Source organism: Equus asinus, chromosome 3 (genome assembly GCF_041296235.1).
Source record: "Equus asinus isolate D_3611 breed Donkey chromosome 3, EquAss-T2T_v2, whole genome shotgun sequence".
NCBI classification, from domain to species: Eukaryota; Metazoa; Chordata; class Mammalia; order Perissodactyla; family Equidae; genus Equus; species Equus asinus.
The window spans coordinates 41,313,800-41,339,586 of NC_091792.1; the positions used below are offsets into that span (position 1 = coordinate 41,313,800).

The window sequence follows — 25,787 nt, forward strand, 5'->3', positions numbered from 1 at the left end:
TAGCTTTTATGATGTGGCCTGGAAGCCTAACTGTTATGCACCATATAGAAAATGTGTTTGGAGTTGTAGTTGACCAGCAGCTGAACTTGAACTCAACTGTTCAAATTGGAGACTGCCTGTTCACTAGGCAACTTTTTCCCACAGCTAGTCATGATGCTGTTTAATTCTCTTCTAAAGGTTAAACTACAGGATTACCAGGCCTCATGAGTTTCATGAGTTCATGAGTTGTGATTAAGTGCAACCAAATTCTAAGGACTGTTAGACTGGAAAATGTCTTCAACCTAAATGCACTGGCATCAACATTGCCAACAATAATAACCCAAGGCTACTTCCATTATGAATCCGGTCTTTGCTTTAAAAAAAAATAGCATGATGCTTGCCTAGATAATGACCCACATAAAGGGTCCTCCGTGATTAACAATGGCATTTGTCTCATACCCAGTGCCAGGAATAAAAGCCTGTGGCTGACTGAAGCCAGCCCAGCAACAGAGATCTCTTCTAAAAACAGAACCCAGTACAACTCATTCGTCAAGATCTTCCAGGGGAAACTAGATGATGAGTGTGTTGATGTCTTTCAAAAACAATCCGCTAAATGCTTTTAGATCCTGTGCCCTGATTACTGTCTGACCTATATATTTTTGGCAATGCTAGTGCCCTAGAGGGCCTGACGATTTGACAAGCAGTTAAAGTCCTCAGTTTTGATGAATTCTGAAAGAGCCAAGATAAGTAGACTCATTTCCTAAAAACGTATTTTCTTCTGATCTTTTAAATGTTAATGGGGCCAAGTCAGTGGATTATTGTAAGCAAGGAAAGTTTTGCCTTATAAAGACTGTCATTATAAACATCTAGTCCCCCAGCCAGTAACAACTCCAGATGAAGTACCCTTTCCAGGCAAGTAGCAGAGACTCTCTCCCTCACGGGACTGGGTGAGAAGGGAAACTAACTTGGCAGATTAGATTTCCTGTGTAAGTTACTGTTTGTTGCTAATCAATGTGGCCCTTGCAAAGGGTCTTGTAAAGATCTAATAAGACAATGTATGGAAATGCTAGCATAGCACCTGACATTATCATCGCCATCACAGTAGAATCATATTCTACTCGTGCTCTGATCAGGTGCTTTAAGAAGAAATGTAACCTTGAATAGACATCTGCGCTCCCACGTTCACTGCAGCACTATTCACAATAGCCAAGTTGTGGAAACAACCTAAATGTCTATCAACAAATGAACGGGTAAGGAAAATGTGGTATATACATATAATGGAATATTCTTCAGCCTCATAAAAGAGGGAAATTCTGCAATATGCAACAACATGGAGGAAACTGTAGGGCACTATGTTAAGTGAAATAAGCCAGTAACAGAAGGACAAATACTGCATTATCCCACTTATATGAGGTATCTAAAATAATAAAAGTCATAAAATTACGGAGTGGAATGGTGGTTGCCAGGAGCTGATGGGGAGGAAGAAACAGGGAGTCACTAACCAATAGACAGAAAGTTAAACAAAATGAATAAGGTCTGGACATCTACTACTGTACCCATAGTCAACAATAAAGTATTGAACACTTAAAATTTTGTTAAGAGGGCAGATCTCATGTCAAGTATTCCTAACAGTAAAATAAAATAAAATTTTTAAAATATTTTTAAAACAAAAAGAAATGTAAAGGGAAAAAAATTTTTTTCTTTTTTTGCAGCCTCACTTTTGGACCAGAATATCTCTAATATCTCCAAAGTACTATAGTGTAGTTTTATATACCTGAAATTTTATATATTCCTGTAACCAGATATTTCAAACATTATTTTGTCAGCAAGAAACCAATAGGAAGGGGGTGGTTAACCTCTTAAATATTGCTTATTTCTAAAAGACTCGGTTTGCTCACGGGACTTCTTTGGCAGATACGCAATTACCGTATTAGAGAACTAAAAAGAGCTCTAGGTATCATTTTCAAACAAGGAAACTAAGACCCAAAGAGATTACGAGAATGCCAGACCTAGTACAAGAAAGTGATCTTCTTTGGATGTCTGCACAATGCTCTTTGCACTAATATGATCTATTTGTATGTACATTGAAATGATGCAAGTCACCCTTAGATGGCACGAACAAACAAATGGGGGGACATATGCAAAATAAATACTACTGGCCAGCTGTTTCTCATAATTTACTGCCTTTAATCTTCACAAAAACTTTGCAGCATAGAGATTACTGGTACTGCTTTTAAGGTAAGGAGACTGAAGCCGATGAAGATCATAAGCGAGTAGGAGGCAAAGCTGGGACTCAGACCCAGGTCTAGCCTAACCACCACGCCCTGGCTCTTTTCAATGCACCTCGCTGCCTTCTGGAAGGCGAAGTGAGTCTTGCAACACCCCTGCTAATGAAAAATCACTTTTGCTAATTTTTTGGCTGTTATGCAGAAGCTGTTTATTTCAGAGCAAAACTGTTCCAAGATCACATACCTGTGGTGGAGTCGATAGTAAAAAGGGGTGACAGGTCTCCAGGAATGAGCTCGTAAGCCACCGTTCCATATATCCCAGAATCCCTGTCAGTGGCAAGAACGTTGATGATCTCGGTGCCCGGCTGGGTCTGGCCACTAATGCTGGTCACGTAGGTTGATGGGTTAAACACAGGTTCGTTATCATTCACGTCCTCCAGTTCCACCCGGACAAAAGCTTGGGCGCTTAGCCCACCCTGTTGAATGAATGAGAAATGAGTACAAATGGATCTCTCCTGAACACTGGGAGGCAGAATAATTGACAAAGATCCTAGAATAGACTTTTGAAACAGCAAAATATATATATATATATTCATTTTACTTTTAACTTTGAGATATGAGTTCACGTGTAATAATACTTAAAGCTCCTGTGAGGCAATAATTTCATAGTAGAGGCCAAAGATATTCAAGGAAAGTTGTCTTGATGGCCAAAGAGAAAAAATACCACTTTTACTCCTAGGATAATTTTTAACTACTAAGAGGTAAGGGAGTATTCATGGGAGATATTATTTTTAAAAGCTCATTGGTGAAAGCCTTCCTAAGAAAGTGCCTTTGAGTAAAGACTGACCTATACAAAGGAACTACACTTCAGTTCTCCGGAGGAAAAGCATAACAGATAGAGGAAAGGGCAGGTGCAAAGGCCCTGAGGCAGGAGAGCAGTGTGTGTCCCAGGCCTCTCAGGGAACAGCAAAGAAGGTGGTGAGGTGGTGTCAGAGAGGCAGGGGCAAGCTCTGCGGGCCTCTAAAAGGACCATGGATCTGACCCATTGGATGGTTTTGAGCAGAGGAGTGGCTTGATTTGCCTTAGATTTTAATGGTCACTCTGGCTGCTGAATTCACAACAGCCTGCAGAGCAGCCAGCTTGGGAGTCAGGAGGCTCTTAGCATCAAGTCTGGAGTGGACAGTGACAGTGGAGGTATTATCCTAAATACTTAGGGCCAGATTTGTTCTGGAATTCTGAATTTTCCAAGTTTTAGAAACGTAATATAATGCATAAAGTAGTGAGAAGTGGATTCCATACTGTTTATTTCGCTTTGCCTCCATCTAAAAACAAGGAGAAAGGGAGACGGAACAATAGAAGAAAATAGCCCTCTGTAATTTTTACTCTTCTAAGCCAAAACATGTGTTCCTGCTTTAAAGCACCACTTTCCACGTCTGTCTGGTACATTTTGGTACTTTCATCATAGACAGAAATCCTTGGTAAGTCACAACAGCCTGGGTTTTCTCACTCACTTATCTTCCCTGTTCTCTCTCTCTAATTTTCTTTCTTTTTCCCCCTGTGGTGGGAAGGCCCTGAGCAAAGAGGAAAAGGAAAGACTGAAGAAGAAGGTTTGGCCCAAGACAAAGGGAGGCCATGGCTGCTGTGCGGACAGGGAGCCCGCACCAGCCGGGCTGAGGGAGGGCGAGAAGCAGTGTTGTCTGGGCTGAAGTGTACCAGGAATCCAGAAATGGCTCTCGAGCACTGAGGTCCCACATACCCCAGACACCGAAGATTAAAAAGGAATTGGGAAATATGTCTTTATAAATAAATGGCGTGATTTTCCATGTTCTAAACCGAATAAAGTGCCAGGGCCATGCAGGCTGCCAATTAGAACAGGGGAAATGAGGGCTGATTATGATGGTAATAAAAACAATGGAAGTTCCACCCGGTCTGTGTGCCTAAAATGCAGATTGTTGCTGTATCTTCGGCAAACCTAAATAAATAACTCATAGGTCCCCAGGTGAGGTGGAATAGAGGGGACTGCAGACTGATTAGAAGCAGATGGAAAACATTGCGTACCATCTGACACAGACTCTGCAGCTTCTCCAAAGTGTCTTGCTTCCCGACTTTGTTTTCCACTGACCTTTCCCCTTCCTTATATGTTTTTCCTTGAGTTCAAGAAGTGACTTAGGTTTTAGGAGGGACGGAGAAGAAAAAGTGGGAAAGGTGCCTGGCAGTGGCACAGCGGTTCAGTTCGCAGGCTCCACTTCCGTAGCCCGGGGTTTGCCAGCCCAGATCCGGGCGCGGACCTACACAACACTCATCAAGCCATGTTGTGGCAGGTGTCTCGCATATAAAGTAGAGGAAGATGGGCACAGATGTTAGCTCAGGGCCAGCCTTCCTCAGCAAAAAGTGGAGGATTGGCGGCAGATGTTAGCTCAGGGCTAATCTTCCAAAAAAAATGTGGGAAAGCCGTGAAGAAATGATCCATCAATTATCGCTCCTTACTCATCCATCCTTATTGCTCCACCTTAAGGTCTTTAGGAACAAAGATGTTAATTCCTAGGCTGTCCATGAAGATCCTAAATAGGCGATGCTACCAAAAACAACCAAAATATTAGAGGGACAAACTGAAAAATTTATTGTCACACAACAATGGATCTTTTTGCAGGAAAAGTATTATAGATCTCAGTCTTTTTTATAAATTCAATTTTTACCTGCTGAATCACCATTTGTGAATGTGTGCTAGGTGCTTTACGTATATTTTTGCCTTCAATTGTTATAATCTTCTTTTAGATTTTTATGGTTTCCCCCACTTTTATAGATAAGAAAACCAAAGCGCAGAGAAGCTAAGTGACTTGTCCACGGTAAACAAGGCTGTAAATTGCAGATCTGCAACTGTACCAGAGATTCATCTTAAATTGGACTTTTTACAGTCTTGCCATGGTATGAAATTCTACCTTTCATGAAAGACTTGTTTAAACACTGTGCTAGGGACAAGGCCAACCATGGACTCAGTCTTCGAAGGGAGAAAGAAGACAAGGTCCCTGTTTACAAGGGACTTAGAATCCATGAAACAGACAACAACTGGGCTTGTGGCACTGTGGAACAATCCGGAGCTTAAAGATCTTGGCCTAATGTCTGGCCCTGCCTGCATCTGAGACCATAACACTGAGAAAGTCAGATAGTCACTGGGTCCAAGCTGCCTCTTCTGTAAAGCAGGGCTACCTGCTCGCCTTGCAGGCCTGTTATTGGAAGGAGGATGTAATATGCATGAAAGCATTTGTAACAGCTAATTGCCATCAATTAACAGAATTTACGGGCTCCTTATCCTAAATACTCAAGGCCAGAAGATCTGTCTGGGAATTTTTCAAGTTTTAGAAACATAATATAGTGCATATACCTAACCAGGTCTGGAGTGGCACTTCATAATCAAGCACTTCATCTTTTGCAGCACAATATATGAATAGATACATTTAGAGGGATAAAAATAACATGAATGGCCTCATGTCAGTTCAGGTCAGGTTCCTCCGCAAATGAGTTTTCAAAACATTCCGTCTTGAGAGCCTTGGAGTTTCAGAATTACAGGTAAAGGATTGTGGATGATCTTCATTACTCACATGCAGACACAGCTATGAACGCTGAATAGAGGGAACCTCAATACTGAAGGGATCCTTGAGATGGGTCCTCAAAAACAGATAGGATTTTAGGGCTCCAGCTGGTGTGCAGTTCCAAAAGTCTGGAGGAGCCCTTTTTAATTGGGAGATATGGACCCAACATTCAAGACCCGGAAGTTTGGCTGCTGTCTGGATAGTGAGGAGGCCCTGGTATGGTCCCTTCCAACGAGGTTCAAGGGCAGTCTTTGTTCTTAGTGATTCCAAATCAGAAGAGTGGGAGTAAACTGGAAATGATGGTTTGAAGAGTCATAGTCAGATATCTGAAGTAAGTAGAATTCAGGATGCAGTCCAACTTTTAGGTATATAACAAAACTTCAAAGGTGATGAACACGACTAGAATCTGATTCTTAAGCTGTAGCCAATCAATTTCCTTGCTTTGCTTCTGCATCTTCCCTATAAGAATCTTTCCCCTAGCTTCTGTTGGTGGAGCACTCCTAATTACTTCCAGTTTGGCACTGCTGGATTCAAACTGATTTTTGCTCAAATAAACGCCTAAAAATTAAACAAAATACAATTTGACAAACAGATATTTCAGATGAAAATAATTTCCTAGAACGTGTAATGGCATTAGAAAAATTTCCCAGCCATGTTGTAGGCAGGGTAAGCACACTAGAGTGGGCGTGTCAAGGGAGAAAGTAGGCAGGATTGAGAGAAGAGCCTTGATAGATTCCTGGAACTTGATTTAAATGTTAAGGAGGATACACTTTATTCTGCATACCAGTGGACTCCATCAGAAAAAAATGCGGTATGTATACTCTCAATACATATATTTTTATTATTAATAAATTATATATACATTTACTTTGGTTACTATATTATTTATATTAAAAACAGCACAAGAATGAAGTTTAAAAGGAAAAAATTCAAAGTTCTGTTTTCTTCCTAAATCCCCATATGGGACACCATTGCTCTCATTAATGATGAGCCATGATCATATTTAGGTGTCAGAAAGAGATACGCGAGGTGCTAATTAAGAGATGCGTCTTAAAAATAAATCAATAAAGATGTTCCTTAGTCAAAAAGTTAGGCAAAGGCCAAATTAACCAAGTCAAAAGGGTCCTTTGCCTCAGGACTTCTCCCAGAGCCTTTCCTCTGCACATTTCTAGAGGAGTGTGTTCTGAGGTGTTCCTCACTCTTATTTGACCACAGAACCCTGTGTGGAAGAAGCACCTTGGGAGAGAAGTGTCCCACAGAACACAAGGAGGAGAATGTTAATCTGAACTCATTTTCTCCATTCCCTCAGAGTGCCCTCCTCTCAATCAACTGTGACTAAACTTTTGTCCAGCTCCTTGAGACTGTCCTGATAATGCAATCATTGAGACACTCTAAGCCAGAACCACCCAGCTAAGGTGCTTCCAGGTTCCTGGCCCTTAGAAAGTGCATGAGATAAAAAATGTTTATTATTTTAAGCTGCTAAGTTTGGGAATAATTTGTTTCACAGCAATAAGTAACTAATACTCTCCATAAATTCCATGCATGAATATTTAACTTTGTCCTTATCTTTTCTCTTTCCACCAACAAGTTATGGTTTGTTGTGATATAATTTTAATCATTTAATTTTTAAAATTATGCTAAGAGACTTTTAACCAATCTACCTGGATCCCAATCCTTTCAAGACGTGTTATGAAAGTTGGGAGTAGTTTGGGAGAGCACCAAGCTTGAAAGCATACGATATTGGAGGCAGGAGGGCTATCTAGGGCAATCAGCAGATACGGAGAAATTTCTGCTGTTATTTCTACTTTGGCCATTGTCTGCTCTCCATTCTCTCTGTTCTCACCTTCTGGGGCTCCTAAATAGTAGAATATTAACATCTATCCTTCACGTCTCCTAGCTCTCGTGGGCTATGGTTTCCTTTGACAACAAATTCTATAGTTCATGATTCACTGAGCAAAGGTGAAGCAAAATGAGGGTCCTGGAAAAAAAAACAGTAAGCTGTGGTGTCACCAAAGCCAAGAGAAGCAGTATTCAAAGAATAATTGCAAGTTCATTGAGAAGTTGATAAAATGAAAATAAAGAAAAGAATCCCAGGATGTGGCATAACAGAAAGCATGTTCGTAGGAGCAGTTTTATTAGGGAGGTGGGATAGAAAAAACAAATCAAAGAAAGAATGAAAAGTGAGGAAATAGAAACAATTATTTTCAGTAGACTTGTTGTGAAAGAAGAGGAATAAAATGATTTTCTAAAAAGTACGTGAAATAAAAAAGGTTTTGGGTTTTCTTTTTAAGATAGCAACTATTGTTATGCCTTGTATGCTTATGGGAGACATTCAATAGAATTTGTGAAATTAGTGACTCAGGAAAAAGAGAAAATAGCAATAGAAGTGCTATCCTTAAGAAGCTGGATGGGACCCTGAACAGTAGAGATATTTGCTTTTGCTGCAAACATGTGAGATCTCTAATATGATAACAGGAAAGAAGGCAAAGAATGTGAGCTGACAGCAGGTAGGAAGGTAAGGACTTCTCTTTCAAGCGGGCATGTTATTCTTCTCCAGGCACATTCAGCTGCTTAAATAAGCGCAAAAAAGGCAGAATGGGACTTAGATAGGACTGGGGTTTTACCTGGAGGGTTCTGTGGCCTGAGGGAACTAGGAGGAATCTACAACTGAATGACTTTAATGATGGGTCAATAAACTAGAAATCTTAACACGGGAGAAGAATCATCAGCTGGAATGGAAGTACTACAGTAAGTGGGACAGAAAGATAAGAACGCTTATCAGAATATAGCATGCTTGAAATCAATACTTCAGAGGTTGTGTACTTACCGGTGATGATCCTTGGAAATGAGAAAGTTAAGGAACTGAGAGGCTCAGGGTGTTAGGTGATTCAATAAATGGATATTGAAGTCCCCAAGAGGGGAATAGTGGTGGGGAGCAAGACTGAGTAAGGTGTAAAGATCCTAAGTGAGAAGAAAGTTTAGAACATGAGAGCAACAAAAAAGTGTCCATGGTAATGGTCTGACAATATCAGCTTCAAATGCGAACTGGTTTTCGATGGAGAAAGGAGTAGAAATTGTTTGGAGGCTGAGATGGGCAAGAGGAGGGCACCCACCTCAACATATCCCTCCCAGTTTGTGAGGACTAGAATATGAGCTTCTCTGTGAGAGGACCAGAGAAGAATTGGTATCCTCAGGGGCAGCTGTTATAATCAGGGCAAGAAAATAAAGGAGCAGTCAGAGACCAGGCTGAGTTTATAGGGGAGTTGGCTAAATGATGGACCATGAATTCCAGAGGGCAGGGTAGAAGAGTTTGGGAGGGCAGTGAGGGTGGGTAGTAGGTTGATTCAAATTCAAGGACGAATAGAGCAGGATGGGATGAGAATATGAATAATAACGGATGGCTGGGAGGCTTAAACTTCTAGAGATAAGAATGAGATAAGGTGGTATTTAAGACATGTAGGCAATAATCCTGGTAGTTTATTAAAGAATGGTAGGCAATCAGTTTGAGATATGGTTCAGATAATTTAACTAGAAAATATGGGCAACTGAGCAATGGCTTATTCCTGAAACTGGGGTGAGGGGGTAGTGATCAATGAAATATAGATAGGAATAAGCACTTGAGTATTGGAAAGTGAGAGAACATAACCTATGAAAATTAAAATAAATGTGCCCTAAATTTCAATTATGCAGGCTAAGTGCTGGAGATCTAAAGTACAGCATGGTGATTATAGTTAATATTACAGTATTGTACACTTGAAATTTGCTGACAGTATCTCTTAAGTGTTCTCACCACTCACTACGTGAGGTGATGTATATGTTAATTAGCTTGATGGTGGTAATAGTCTCACAATGTATACGTATATCAAAACATCACATTGTACACCTTAGATAAATATAATTTTCATTTATCAATTAAAGCCCAATAAAACTGGGGGGAAAAAGAATGAGCGTGCCCTTTTACTCAGTAGATGTGCTTCTAGAGATCTATCTGCACTACACACAAACTGTGTAGCAAACTTCAGTAGCCAACTTTTATCATGAATATATACAATGGCGAAGGGCTAAGTCAATTTACTTTCTATATTGCTAGTCTGACACAACCCTCTCCCTGAAGCCTGGAGTGATGAGATAGAGTTGAAATAGCTTTATCTCAGACACATATTCCAGCTACAGAATTCAAGATATTACAAAAAACAGAGAGAGAATGTCAATAAACGTATACCAAAAAGAGAGTCATTTGGTGAAAATGAATTGTAAAAAGAAACAAGGAATTAGATATGAGCATGGTATAATTCAATTATACAGCTTTATTGTGAAAAACCACTTGATTTCCAAGTAATCCAATTATTTGTTTCCATTATGTAATTTTATAGCATGCTCACGGCTTCTATGTATGAGATAAATAGCAGCAGCAGTAGCAGCAAAAATCGATTATTTCAGAAGTAATACCACTAGAATAGAAGTGATTGAGTTAAAAAAATATTGACAGTCATAACAAGGATAAATAGAGCAGTGGCAAAGAAGCCCAGAACATCTAGATATTTTATAAGAAAAATTTTTCTACTGACAGATAAAATGTCTCAGTAATCACCAGAAAATGGGTTCTCAGCAATTTTCTTCCAAAGAGCTTTCAGGACATGTATTAAAAAGAGAAAGGATCAGAGGAAACACCATAGATTGCCAAGGTAATTATGTAAAGCTAAAGGTCTTCTGTCCAGGTGCAGTTCACTGCTTCAGAAAAATTCATGATGGCCTAGAATCCAACATTTTGAACCTAAAATATCCTGTCTGGGTTCATTTATTCTTCAGATCCAAGCTGGACTGTTTTTAGGGGACAGCCCACTAAGTCATTATCAATGCTGTGCAATGGGCAAGAGGAAGCTCTGATAACACATTTCTAGTTGCTAAAACTAGTTGCTAAAAAGACTCGGATTGTAGAAACACCATGTTCCCCACCTTCACCAATGTTGAATGTGTTGTTCTCTGCTCATCCTGAGAAAGATGAGTTGATCCTATTCACTATAGGATCTTTGGGTTCAGCATTTGGCAACCAAGACCTGGAAGCAAGTCAAATCAACAAGGGGTCCTTTAGGTCAAGGTGGCTTTGGATGGTAGCCTGGAAGGCACAGCTAGTTCTTTTTGGCAGTTTCCCTGAGAGTATAAGGGATTATATCTATTACAATGATGTGTATGCCTCTAACTTGGACACATTCACAGGGAACAAGCTGTCCCCATGAGGGGACACCCAAATTGAGCTGCCAAATGTCCCAGTGGAGCATCATCATCTAAGAAGGCTACTAGAACCAGTCAACTAAGGTAGAAACATACACCCTGCATTCAGATATGTTCCGACTAAAGTCTAAGGAAGGGAAAAAAGGCAAATGGGTGTGGACTCAGATTACCTCTTGGGGAATATCGCTCACTCCAAGATCTTGGATTTTGATGGCTGTGGCCCTGAATCAGCAGACATTGCTTTTCAGCGATGTCTGTGGTGAGAAAGAGGAAGAGAGGCTGGAGAGCGACTTCTTTAATGACCTGTATTTCTATGACACCACCAAGAACTGCTGATTTGCTGGGCATTTTAAGGGACCTAAGTCAGGGAAGAGAAAATGTAGGCAAAGTGAAAAAAAAAAAAAAAAGTGGAGTCTCAAAGAGATGACAAGCAGAAATGTGGAGAAGCTGGCAAGCTGGAGTCCCCGGAGGTAGTCAAAGCATGGGTCAGAGAGGATGGGACCATGGTCACCTCTGAACAAGTGCTCTCTGCCCCAGGTGGCAGGAAGGAGGAAGGTGGTTCTGATGAAGCCAGTGGCCCTCTGATAGAGCTGGGTCCTCGCTCCAACGCCATGCTGGCCATAAGCACGGGCTGCTCTATGTTTACGGTGGCATGCTTGCAGCAGGTGACTGCCAGTTCACCCTCAGTGCTTGTATAGATTTGATCTTCACAAGACGGAAGACTTTAGTAGAGATGAACCCAAAAACTCAAGAGCATCTAGAAGTTAAATTTGGAAGAGGACAAAGATGAGGCAGAAGGAGGAGATGAATATAAGGAGGGTGATGACACCAGAGAGGAAAGTGGGGAGGAAGAAGAAGATGAAAAGCACTTGTTGGTGGCACCTGACGAGTACGTGGACTATCTGCCCAGGACTGAGCTTGCACAGGATCACGTGGGACCTGAGGCAAAGGAGAAGAAAGTGCTGAAAGCAGCCCATGCCTTGACAAAATTTACTGTGATGATTTAAGATGCCGCACTGGAACAAAAGTTAAACGGAGTAGTGAATTCCCTCAGTATCACTGGGTGTTATTGCCAATAAACCGGAGTGAAACATGGTAGCCGCAAAGATTTTCTTCTGTATAGCCTTGAATATACCAGGAGTTCTGTGAGCCCTTTGCCTTCCTCTTCAAGGGAACTCTGCACCAGGTCAGTGTATTAGCCATGTCTTGTATTTTCTATATTCTGACACTTTGACATCTGGGGCCTGCTGATCCTGGAGGAGCTACCCAGGGTCAGGTGAGTGTGCTTTTCAAATGCAAACTAACCCATCCAGAGCCCACAGCCCAACCACCTCCTTTACTGGGCTTTCACACTCTGGGCCACTATTCACCAGCCCCAATCAGCCCACGGCCACGTACCAGGTAACTAGAGACAGCCTTTATGTCCCAGAGCTCGCTGAAATTATTCAAACAAGACAATCTTAAGCCTGCTCATTCTGCCTCTCCTATTCCTTCCTGTATTAACCACAATAAAGACCCTCGTCCACAGTTTTCCCTCTCTCTCTGCCTCCTGACCAATCCAGTGCTTCCCATTGTGCACACACCATCTCCCCACTACCTACTCGTTTGGTGTGGCATGCCCTTCATCTTGGAATCTGTGAGTCTAACAAACTGTTTTGTCAATGGCAGTCATCTCCTTACCCATACTTAAATAATAATAAAACCTATATTAAACCAGGCAGGGTGCAGAACAGCTCCTGTCCGTGCCAGGGCTGGGTTTAGGATGAGATCACCTGAACAGGAGGGTGAGACCTTAAATATAAAGTACCCGCAGGAAGGATGTTTCTGTTCTAACAAAACTGGAATATGTCATGCTTTGTGGACAGTTTTCCTTCTACAAAACAAGAAATTTTTACAGAAGAATGTTATGTTTCACATATACATTGTCTTAGTCCATTCAAGCTGCTGTAATAAAATACCATAGACTAGGTGACTTATAAACAATAGAAATTTATTTTTCACAGTTCTGGAGGCTAGAAGTCCAAGGTGAGGGTGCCAGCATGGCCAGGTTCTGGTGAAGGCCCGGAGACTGCCAACCTCTTGCTGTGTCCTCGGATGGTGGAAGAGGTTAAGGCACTCTGTGGGGCCTTTTTTACTAATTCCATTTATGAGGGCTCCACCCTCATGACCTAATCACCTCCCAAAAGTCCCATCTTCTAATACCATCACCTTGGACAAATGAATTTGAAGGGGACAAAAATAGTCAAACCATAGCAATCATCAATCTGGAGATTGTCTGTTCTTCGATTTCTAAAAACTAGTAAAAGCTACCCACAATCTGTAAACATTTTCTTAGTTATCTTTAAAATTGAATATCTTTTAGTTGGAAAAAAAAAAAGGCATCCCTTTGTTCCACCTGAAAGAGCTTTATGGAGGGATGGTGTGGTTGAAGACGCACTTGTATATTGCAATAGAGACTGGTAAGCTGAGAGAAAAAGAAAACGTTCTTCACAGAGTAAGTCTCTAGAAAAGGTTCAACATGGAAACAGAAAGAAGCAAGAAGGTTTAAATTAAATATCTGGGTTGATTTCTTTTATTCCACTGCCAATGCTCCTAATTAGTGCACTACTTTTCGGGGATAAAAAATTTCCGGCATTAAATGATCTTATTTCTATTAAGATAATTTCTACATAAACTTTTACAAGATCATCTGAAACCAACTAATTAGAAACAGATGTTCAACTACTGCAGAACTGGATTTAACTGGTTATTCAATTCTAGGATGGCCTTTTATGATTGTCTCACAACCTATTTAGAATATATTTCCGAAACCTTGGATTAATATTTGCATATTCATATATTGAGCTTTAAATAATCACACAGACTTGAATTAACCTCAACTCTGTTTACTTCTACTTTTGTTTCCTACATCTTTTCTTACATAGAAGCAAAGATTTCTAAAATCACATAGTCGGTGATTGACAAAAATCTAACCAAATAGATCATGGTAGTTGTATTAAATATAAACAGCTTCATTTTTATGTTAGTTTCTACATGTTTGCTTGTAATAAATATATTTAGACCTCTTTTTTTTTTCCTAAGAAACTCATGTCTTAAGTAGGCAGATCCTCCCATTACTTCAAAAGAGAAAGATTAGACCGGAGAGGTGCTAGCAGCACCCACACAAAAGACTAGTAAGCAGATAAAACAAAAATAGAAACAAAGAAAAAACAAAGAAAGTCTCCAAAATAGACTAAGTAGAAAAAACACAGTACAGATCAGTGTAGACAGTAGGTTATCTTTGCTGCAACATGATGGAAATTGGACAAGTTGTTTCCAAAATGTACTTGGAAATGTGAATGGTTGAGAATAGCCAAGCCGATCTTGAAAACGAAGGACAAAGCTCAAAGAATATATGATATCATGACCTGTTATAAAGCTGAAATAATTAAGAGAGTAGGGTGCCAAGAAGAAGGTAGAGAAATAGGTCAAAAATAGACACACATACACATATACAGTCACATGGTCTATAACAAAGGTGACACTCCAGTGCCAAAAGGAAAGAATGATTACTTCAGTAAATTGTGCTGGGTCAACCGAATATCCATGTCAGAAAAAAATCAATCTTCCTCCAGCTAGATTGAAAAATAAGCGTAAAGGGTAAAACAATAAAGATTTTTTGGAAACATACAAGAAGAACTTTATGTCCCTAAGGTAAGCAAATATGACTTAAAAGGATAGAAAAAGTACAAGTTGTAAAGGGAAACAAATTGATAACCTGAGCTTTATTAGAATTAAGAACTTCCGTTCCTCAAAAGACACCGTTAAGGGAGTGAAAAGGCAAGCCACAGAAAGGAAGAAGACATATGCAATAAATATACCCAACAAACAATTTGCATGCCAAAAATATAAAACATTCATACAAATCAATATGGAAAAAAAGCCAACAATACAATAGAAAATGGGTAAAGAACTGAATAAACACTTCACAAAACAGGTTATACAAATAGCCAATAAACATGAAAAAGTGCTCAGTTCATTAGTCATCAAGGAAACGCAAAGTAAAACCCCAATGTGATATACCACTACACAGGTACCAGAATTGCTATAATTAAAAAGACATTAAATACCAAATATTGAGAAGGATGTGAAACAAATTAAATTCTCATACTCTGTTACTGGGGGTATAATTGCTACAACCATTTTGAAAAGTTGTTTGGCTTTCTTATGATCTGGAAATTCCACTCCTAAATGTATACTTAACAGAAATGCTTATATTTGTTCACCAAGTTACATGTATAAGAATGTTAATAAAATCACTATTTGTAGAACCTAAAATGGATACTTAATGTTATAGAATAAATTTAAAAATATTGTGAATTCCCATAAAAGGATGATATAAACCAATAAATGAATGAACTATTGCTACACGCAAAGCATGAATGAGTCTCACAAATAATGTTTGGCAAAAGAAACTAAACAAAAACATATACTGCATGAATCCATTTACTGAAAGTTTAAAAACAGGCAAATAACATTTGGTGTTAGAAGACAATAATGATTATCCTTAAAGAGTGAGAAGCATAGTTACAGGAGGAGGCCAAAGAGGGACTTCCGGGGTGCTGGTAATATTTCTTCACCTACATCTATGCATATGTCAATTTCTTTAAAATCCATTGAGCTGTACACTCCTGATTTGTTCACTTTTCTATATGCATTTTATATTCCAATTTAAAAATTTACAAAAAAAAGAAGATACAGGAGCCAAACTGAAGGTGACTCCGCTGATCTAAGATGGGTCAAAATGAACATCAGAAAGGGTAAGCTGAGCAACATACAAAACACATCAAATATGAAAACTCAGGAATTTATGATTTAACCAGGAAAAAATCATCAGTAATCTTTAGAGATGGTCAAGGCACTAACTCATTATTCGAAAAACTGATAAAACAAAGAGAATAATCAAGCATTATTCTGCTTTTCCTACATGAATTATATTTCAGGGTAATCAAATGGTTGATGAGAGAACATTCTTCTTAGTTGAAGAAATTACAGATAGTAAATGTAAAAGCAATAACAGAATCCAGAAATCACCTTATTGCAACCCTTAATGAAATAATGGTATGTGTCTGCTGATGCAATAAGAAGCATTCAGCACCAGCTAAACAAAGCCCAAACTAATCAGGTGTCTGGCTCTAAATGTCAGTTTATAGGAAATATGATAAAAGAAAACATTAAATGAATCCCGAGGATGTAATTAGCCACATTTGAAATGTGGAAAATTTACAGAACAAATGACTTGATTTCTTCCAAAAGTAAATACCATAGGAAAAGAGGTAAGGAGGTACAAGGGCTGACTGTTACCAACTGAAACTAAAAGAATATGGCAATCATCAAGTTTTGGATTTATTTGGATCTTGATTCAAAGAAGCCAACTATTAAAAGACATTTTTTAGATAATCCAGAAAATTTTAAATGCAATGGATATTAGATATTATCAAAGAATTGTTGTTAATGTATTATGATCATGTTTTAAAAAGTCACTATCTGTTAGCTATATTATTGAACTATTTATGGATGAAATGATATAATGTCTGGTATTTGCTTCAAAATACTCCTGCAAAGGAAAGAGGTAGTGATTTATGAAACAAGATTGGCCAATTGTTCATAATCATTGGTACTCCCTGTTGTGTACAGAGTGGTTCACTTTTATCAAAGTGTGTTTGAAATTTCATGCATAGACTTACCCCATCCTTAGCTTTCACCAAGAGATCATAGGTGGCTGGATCCCTTTCCCTGTCAATATCTTGAGAAACACAGATTTGCCCATCACGTGGGTCGATCTGGAACGCTTGAGGTGCTTCATAGCTTTGGAATCCATCATAAAGAGAATACTCAACAAAGCCATAGAGTCCTGCATCTGCGTCAGAAGCTTTTACCTACGAGACAGGAGGTTGACCAGTGAGGATACAGAAATGCTACGAGACAGGCGGTTGACCAGTGAGGATAAAGAAACGCTAGCATTAACTTTTCCGTTGGTCATGAATTACTATCATGACCTGCACAACCAAGTAATCCCCACAGCAAGTCACAAAGTGTAGGCTCTGGTTCTATCTCTCTCCTCTCTCACCTTCTACAGCACTCGCCCTCACTTTCCTCCTCCCTTTGTGAGTTCTCCTTTTCAGTCTCCTTTGCCCACTCCTGTACTTTCATGTGATCTCTGCAAGTGTAAGTTCCTTGGGACTCAGCCCTCCATCCTCTTGTATTCTTATTCCTCTCACTATACCTAAGCTATCTCATCCAATCTCCAGGGTGTAAAAACATCCATATGCTAACAGCTTGACACTGTATCTGTGGATTCTCTCTCATATTGAAGCCCTGCAAGTGACGGGCCCAACACCCTGCCTCTGATTTCTCTACAGAGAGAGAAGCTGGCATGATTACTAGTAATCCAATTCAACTGACAGAATTAACCCTGGGATATGAGATTTGAGTTTTTCAAGCCAGTTTCCTTCCAGGAGTAATGCCCCCATCAGGGCCCTGCACAGTTGTGCAGACTGAATACTGCACAGAGGCACCTCGCCCAGCAGGCACATGGGGATGAAATCCAGCCCATGCTCTGCTTGCCAAAACAGCCATAGTGACATGGAGCTGCAACTGCCCAGAGGAGAGAACACCTTTCTCTTTGACCATAAGTACCATTTATGTTGGCAGCGGACCTGTGACTGGTAGAAAAGAGGAAGCAACCGGAATTATGAAAGCACTTAACTTACTTATATTAGCTGTGGGAGTATACAGTAAAGAAATACAACAGACTATACAGAACTCAAAAATTTTTTGAGCTCATAGGCTCAGTACAGTTCTTTTGATTTGCAACCCAATTAACAGTAACAGCAAACATCTACATAACATTTACAATAAAAGAGGTGCTTTAAGGGAAGATCGACCAAAAAAACAAACAAAAAGGGAAAAAGAACTATATGCTATAGAACAGGCTAATATATGTTATGTGTTACATACTTATGACCTATAAGGAACTTATACTCCATTTTACAGATCAGAAAAATAGCCTCAGAATGCTGATATAACTTGCCAAAGACCACATAGCTGATAAGTGTCATAACTGGGATTAAAATCCAGGCAGTTGGACAGCATAGGACATACTGTTAATGACCATGCTATCCTGCCTCCCAAGTCTTACCCCTTGTCATTTCATCCTTTATTTACTGAAAAAATACCCCCAAAATCTCCTGACCTTCCTCCAGTGCAGAACTTGCTGGACCATGTGTAATACCATTCCAAGCAACTGTTTATTTCATACACATGTGACGTCCTCACCAAAGATCATTAATCTGAAGAAATTGCAACTGGCAGTAATGTCTGTGCTCCTGAGCCTTAGCTGAACCTTCTATTCCTGGTCAAATTCCAACTGGGTTCCAAAAAGTACAAAAATAGATAAAGTGATGACAATTAGATATAAAAGAGAATCAAGCATATCAATTCTGAGTCCAACATCCAACTAATAGACATCCCAGAAAAGGAGAATAGAGAACAGAGAAAATAAAATAAAAGAGCTATTTCTTTGGTTCATAGGACACATATTGGTGAGATCCTCAAAGTCATCATGATAGAGGAAGAGAGAGTGGAAGAGACACTCTGTGGTTTTTAAGTTTAGCTTACATTTCACTGGAAAGAATTAGCTACATGGCCCCAACCTAACTCAAAGGGAGCCCGGGTAACGTAGGGGATCCCAAAGACATTTGGTGAATACAAACAGCCTCTGCCACAAGTGCTGCATAGTCTCTATATGAAGACAAGCATATAAGATTATGTAGGTCGCCAAGTAGCCTCTATTATGTAGAGAAATTTAAGCAAGTGAGAAGTCATACCCAGAGAAGGCTCCCCAGTGAGATCCTATCACAAATTTAGATTTGGCAGTGCTGTATATTTCTGTAAAAGCTTTTTGGAAGGGGGCAAACTAGAAGACAATCAATCACCTACATTATTATATTCCTACTGTACTCATTTAACTCTAGGTTGAAAAAAACTGATCTACTTTTCATCAGTACAATATACATGCAGGAACTATAGCTTAATTACTATGCTTTCCAAATCAAACCCCATCTCAATAACATGTTCAACAATCAAAGCCCTCAACAAGCCTACCCCTTCATCCTATTCTATCTTGAACATATAACTAGAACATGACTTTGGGGTCTATTTCTGTAGTCTTGTCCAATGGTTCTCAGTCAGGAGCAAGTTTGCCCCCACGAGGACATTTGGTAATGTCTGGAGATAATTTTGATAATTTTGATTGTCACAACTGGGAAGAAGGTTTCTACCAGCATCTAGTGGGTTGAAGCCAGAGAGACTGCTAACCATCTACAATGCACAGGACAGATCCCACCACAAAGAATTTTCTGGCCCAAAATGTTGATGGTGCCCCGGTTGAGTACCCCTGCACCTGATGAAACTTGATATTGGCAATATTATATCCCTCTTTAACTGTCTTTAATTTTTTCCAATGGATGACACAGTCTTTCCAATTTATCTTCATTCTCATCTATCTCATATTCTCTGGCAAAACTACTCATCCCGTGCAACCAGCTAACATGTTTGTGAGTTATTCTTCTCATCAGATGGGTTGAAACAGGAAATCCACAAACTTCCCCACTACAAAGAACTAAATTCCAAGTACATTTGGTCTACTCCATTCTGGCAGCTGTTAACGATTTAGTAGCCTCAAGTTCCCAAAGACACCAAATATACCTTCTAAAACCATATGGTATTCTCAATAACTTTGGCTTGATTGGAAGATAAATGCAATGAACTTTAAATTCTAAAGCTCATTCTCAGTCTTTAATAGTACATATTAACAAGTAATTTGGCTTATATAAAACAAATTTCCTTATTTCTACTTTCAAGACTTTTTTCTCATCTGGACTTTTGGCAAAGAAAAACAGGAGTCAAAAATGGGAGAAGAGGAGTGATCACAATTTATGTTAGCAGTGCAGATTCTGAACTTCAGAATCATAAAATAAGAATGTATTCCTCCCTGTTTTTATTCAACTCCCTAAAAATAATGACCTAGTATTCTGCAAAAACACAGTCCACCTACCAATATTTGGTCTTGAATGCCTATAATTAATTTGCCATCTTGATGAGGCCTATATTTTGCAATATCCATCCACTTACACATAAAATTTAAGCGATTTAAATAACAGAAAATGGGAATGGCTTTGTCAACTCTTCAAGAGGAAATCCTGATTAGTAAATAAGCTCAGTGAGCCCTTTCTTCAGAGATTGCTGCTTAAACCAAAGAATCAGAGAAGCATCTGGTGGGAGTCTACCATCACAATCTTACTGTGATAAATCAGGAATCTGGAGGAAGTCCTGGGAGGGTTTTATCCCTGAACCCACTCCAAGAACCACATTACGGTACTTCCAATGCCATCCCTTTGTTCCTCATCTCAACCTCAATCTACCTGTTTTAGACTGAGACGAATTTGACGATTTTTACTTTAAACTTATTCCAATTCAGAACTGTTCTCCCTTAGCCTGATCTTCCACAAATTTAATGGAGATAGTATAAAAATGCAAAATATTAATGATATTAATATCTCCCTGATTCCATTATTAGCTTCCTGAAATTTAAAGAATTTTTACCACTTCCTTCACTTTAACATCTGGGTAAGGATTCCTCCAAATGAATGGGTCATGGAGACAAGAAACATACTGAGAACACGGGCCCTTAAGAGCATGTTTACATATTCTACAGGTTGAATACATCTATTTCCATTCCCCTAGCCAGCATAACTCCCCATCCCTCCCTACCCTGGCCATTTGGGGAGGTCTCTTCTTCATGAATTGGGCAGCTTTATTGGAGGTCCCCTGCCAAGTCATTCACATCAGTACCCAAAAACCGAAAAGTCAACCCAAAGTCATAGGGTAACATATTGTTAGCAACGTTGTCCTTTACCTACTCCTGGGCAATCACAGCATTTAATTCAGTGACATTTGTAGAAAAGGCTCACAGACCAATCAAAAAAAAAAAGAGCAATCAAACAAAGAAGTCCTAGAGAAAAATGGCTGCACTTTAGATGAAATTCAAAATTAAATAACTAAGTTTAATATTTTTCTTATTATAATTTTGCAAAGTTTCTACCGTGAGCATATAACAGTATGAAGAAACAAAGTTATTGACACAACACATTCACACATAGAACTTCAAATAGAAGGAAGAAAAGAAAGAAATCATTAGATAACTTTTTACATTTGAAGTTCTTGGCCAGCCACTGATCCTACAGCTAAAACAGGATTATAAATATTCTAGTGAAAGTTGGATTCAGCATTGGGAACCACAGCAGCTGCAAGCATGCCACTCTCTGAACTCAATTTTGGCAAGTTCACCAATGAGCTGTTTCTTACCAAGTCTGATAATCATGGCTCGGTCCTTATTTTCCACACCATTCAGCAGCTTTTCACACCATTAATCAACTCCCTCTTATTGAAACACTTCCATCATCGGACACCACACTCTGACTCTCCTTCTCCTTCTATACCTCACTGACTCCCTTCAGTTTCCTTTACTAGCTCTGAGTTCTCCTGGTCTCTGAACACTATAGCTCCACAGAGCTCAGTCTCAGGACCACTTCTCTTTTCAATCCACTCTCATTGCATGTAGTGGGCTGAATGGAGACCTCTGAGAAGACTTGTCCATATCCTAACCCCTGGAACCTGTGGACATTACATTAAATGATTTAAAAAAAAAAAAGCGAATATTACCCTATATTGTAAAAGATGCAGTTAAGGACTTTGAAAGGAGCTTATCCTGGATTATCCAAATGAGCCCTGTATTCTGTGCCTTCCCCACTGGAATGTAATCTCCAGAGCAAGTGTTACACTTACCTTGCTCCCTGCTACATCTCCAGCACCCACAACACTAGTGCTTGACTCAGTAAAGACGCTATAAATATTTCTTGCATGAATGAGTGAATCTAATACTGTGCATAAAATACCAGCATGTTTTAGAAGTAGCTTTCATGAATGTTCTATTTTGACCTTTAAAAAAAAAACACGTAAATACAAGAACAAGATAGCTTTGCAGACACCACTGGAGTGGCACCACACTGCCCAGCCCTGGTCAACGACCCCGTGTTCTTTGACATTGCTGTCACCAGCAAGCCCTTGGGCCACATCTCCTTAGAGCTGTTTCCAGGCAAATTCCCAAAGACAGCATAAAACTTTTGTGCTCCAAGTACTGGAGAGAAGGGATTTGGCTTTAAGGGTTCCTGCTTTCAAAGAATTATTCTGGGGTTTATATGCCAAAGTGGTGACTTCACATGCCATAACGGCACTGGCAGCAAGTACATCTAAGGGAGAAATTTGATGACAAGAATTTCATCCTGAAGCATAAGGGTCCTGGCATCTTATCCATGGAAAATGCTGGGCAACACAAACGGTTCTCAGTTTTTCATCTGTACTGCCAAGACTGAGTGACTGGATGGCAAGCATGTGGTCTTTGGCGAGGTGAAGAGAGAATGAATATTGTGGAAGCCATGGAACGCTTTGGGTCTAGGAACAGCAAGACCAGAAAGAAGATCACCATTTTCCCCTGTGGACAACTCTAATAAATTTGACTTGCATTTCATCTTAGCCATCAGATCATTCCTTTTGTAGCTCAGGAGAGCACCCCTTATCCCTGTCTGTTTGCAATATCCGATAATCTTTGCACTCTCCCTCTACTTCTTTGGGTTCCATATTTTTTTGATCCTCCTCCAAGTCTTGCTGGATTGCAGAGTCAAGTTTATGATTATGAAATAAAAACTAAACAAAAACAACAAAAGAACAAAATATTTCATAACACCAATCACACATTCATTGAGGAATAATTTTTTATTTCTAAAACACACTCTATTAAACAACCTATATCATCATAGAATAAAATCCAAAATGCTAAAACTGGAAAAAGAAAAAAAAAACTATCTTAAGGTACATGGAAACAGAACTGTGTTTTATTTTCACCTTCTAAAATGTATTTTCAGAGAAGTTGCTAGAGCTATTAGATGAATAAACTGAATATATATTCTCAAGTTATAAAAAAAATTTACTGTTCTGATAACACGTTTTTATAACCTTAATTGAAGGATGGGATTAAGAAACCACTAACCCTACTACATATTGCCCCACCCTCCCCAAAAATCAGCCAAGGGAAATTTTGCAAAAGGAGATCAATGGGTGAGGGTGAAGGTATAACTTTTCCTATGAGGCATTACAAAGGACACAATCAAGACAGTGTGATCTCAAAAAGGAACTGTCAGGTAGATCAGTAGAACTGCAAAAGCAAGACCTGAAACACATCTTGGTAAACCTAAATTTTTTGTATATTACAAAGGAAACATCATAAACAACCGAGGATTGTGGGTTTATCCACATAAGTTGCCAGGAAAATCAGCAAAGTACATGGGGAAAAATAAAGTTTGATATTAACCTCACACCAAAATAAATTCTATGCAGATATGTTAAATGTAAATAATGAAATCATTTAAAACACAAAGAATATATAGGTGAATATTTGGCGGATTCTTATATTGGAAAGAAATTTCAAAGCAAAAAGGAATTACAAAACTAAAACAGATGGACAAAAATCACAAAGCATAAATTCAATACAATGACTACACAACCATTTAAAACTCATTATGTCAAAAATACCATACACGAAAAGATTTAAAGGCAAATTAGGTATGATATCTGCCCTGAATATATATTTTAAAAAGGTTAAAATCCTTAATATGGAAGTAGGTCTTTAAAAATAAAAATAATACTGACTTCCCAATATAAATAACAGGCAAAGGACATGAACAAACAATTCACAGAAGAATAAATACACTTAAGGTATTCAGAGACAGCCTGATGGCCTAGTGGTTAAAGTTCAGTCACTCTGCTTCTGGGGGCTGAGTTCGGTTCCTAGGCATAGAACCACACCACTCATCTGTCAGTAGCCATGCTGTGGCAGCGGCTCACATAGAGGAATCAGAAGGACTTAGAACTAGAATATACAACTATGTACTGGGGCTTTGGGGAGGGGAAAAAAAAAGGAAGATGGGCAATAGATGTTAGTCCAGGGCAAATCTCTTCCAGCCAAAATAAATCACTTGGCAATTCAAAAAAAAAGATAAAAAAGAAAATAATATTTTTCAAATATTGGCAACCTTTAAAATAATTGGCAACTGTTAAATCAATAGCAAATTGGCAATTATTAAAATAATAGAAAACTGGTAACCATTAAAATAAAATATTAATTGGTGGCAAGGATGAAATAAATATGCACTCATTTTTAAAGCCTCTTTGGAAAATAATTGTTTTTATATATATACATGGTAAACATTCTCCCAAACTTGAAAATATTCATCTCCTTTGACCCAATTAGTATATTTCTAGGAATATATGTAGACTGCCATTTGTATGAAAGACATATAATGTAGCATTATTTATTCTAGAACCCAAATGTCCAACAATAAGAGTTGTTAAATAAATTACAATTCATCCATACAATAGAATTCAATATAGCCATGAAAACTGTGTAAAGACATATATTTAGTAAAGAAAAAAGAAAATAAGGCAACTAAAAAAATTGTATATAAAACATTTCATTTATGCAAAAAAATACCCAACATATAGAAATAAAAACTAAAAGAAAATAAGCCAGAGAAGGGAAGACTTCCAAACTCATTTTACAAGGCCAGCATTATCCTAATAACCAAAACCAGACAAGGACACCACAAGAAAAGAAAATTACAGATGAACACAAATGCAAAAATCCTCAACAAAATATTAGCAAACCAAATTCAACAATATATTAAAAGGATCATATACCATGATCAAGTGGGATTTATTCCAGGGATACAGCAGTGGTTACCATCTGCAAATCAGTAAACATGATACACCACATTAACAAAACGAAGGATAAAAATCATATGATCATCTCAACAGATGCAGAAAAAGCATTTGACAAAATTCAACATCCACTTATGATAAAAACTAGCAACAAAGTGGGTAAAGAGGGAACATACTTCAACGTAATAAAGGCCATATATGACAAACCCACAGTTAACATCATTCTCAATGCTGAAAAGCTGAAAGCTTTTCTTCTAAGATCAGGAGCAAGACAAGGATGATCACTCTCACCCCTTTTATTCAGCATAGTATTGGAAGTCCTAGCCAGAGCAACTAGGCAAGAAAAAGAAATAAAAGGCATCCAAATTGGAAAGAAAGAAGTAAAACTGTCATTATTTGCAGCTGACATGATATGATATAGAGAAAACACGCAAAACTCTATCAAAAAACTGTTAGAATTAATAAATGAATTCAGTAAAGTTGCAGGATACAAAATCAATATACAAAAATCTGTTGTGTTTCTATACACTAATAACGAGCTATCAGAGAGAGATTAAGAAAACAATCTCATTTACAATTGCATCAAAAGGAATAAAATACTTAGGAATAAATTTAACCAAGGAAGTAAAAGACCTGTACACTGAAAACGAGACATTCATGAAAGAAATTGCAGAAGACACAAATAAATGGAAGGATATTCCATGCTCGTGGATTGGAAGAACTAATATTATTAAAATATCTATACTTCCCAAAGCAATCTACAGATTGAAAGCAATCTCTTCCAAAATTCCAAGGGCATCTTTCACAGAAATAGAACAAACAATCCTAAAATTTGTATGGAGCCACAATGACCCAGAATAGCCAAAGAAATCTTGAGAAAGAA

At 38.6% G+C, this 25,787-nt stretch overlaps 1 protein-coding gene and 2 pseudogenes across 1 annotated transcript in view; 2 read left to right on the forward strand and 1 right to left on the reverse strand.

Annotated features, from left to right (window-relative positions):
- DCHS2 (dachsous cadherin-related 2) overlaps nt 1-25,787 on the reverse strand; it is a 241,967-nt gene that overhangs the window by 109,597 nt on the left and 106,583 nt on the right. The window contains exons 2-3 of the mRNA XM_070504944.1: nt 16,756-16,947; nt 2,452-2,683 (exon numbers count right to left, since the gene is read on the reverse strand). Coding sequence (XP_070361045.1) covers nt 2,452-2,683; nt 16,756-16,947 — 424 coding nt within the window. The remainder of the gene's footprint in view (nt 1-2,451; nt 2,684-16,755; nt 16,948-25,787) is intronic.
- LOC139044908 (kelch domain-containing protein 4 pseudogene) lies at nt 5,954-12,036 on the forward strand (annotated as a pseudogene).
- On the forward strand, nt 16,984-22,638 carry LOC106821794 (peptidyl-prolyl cis-trans isomerase A pseudogene; annotated as a pseudogene).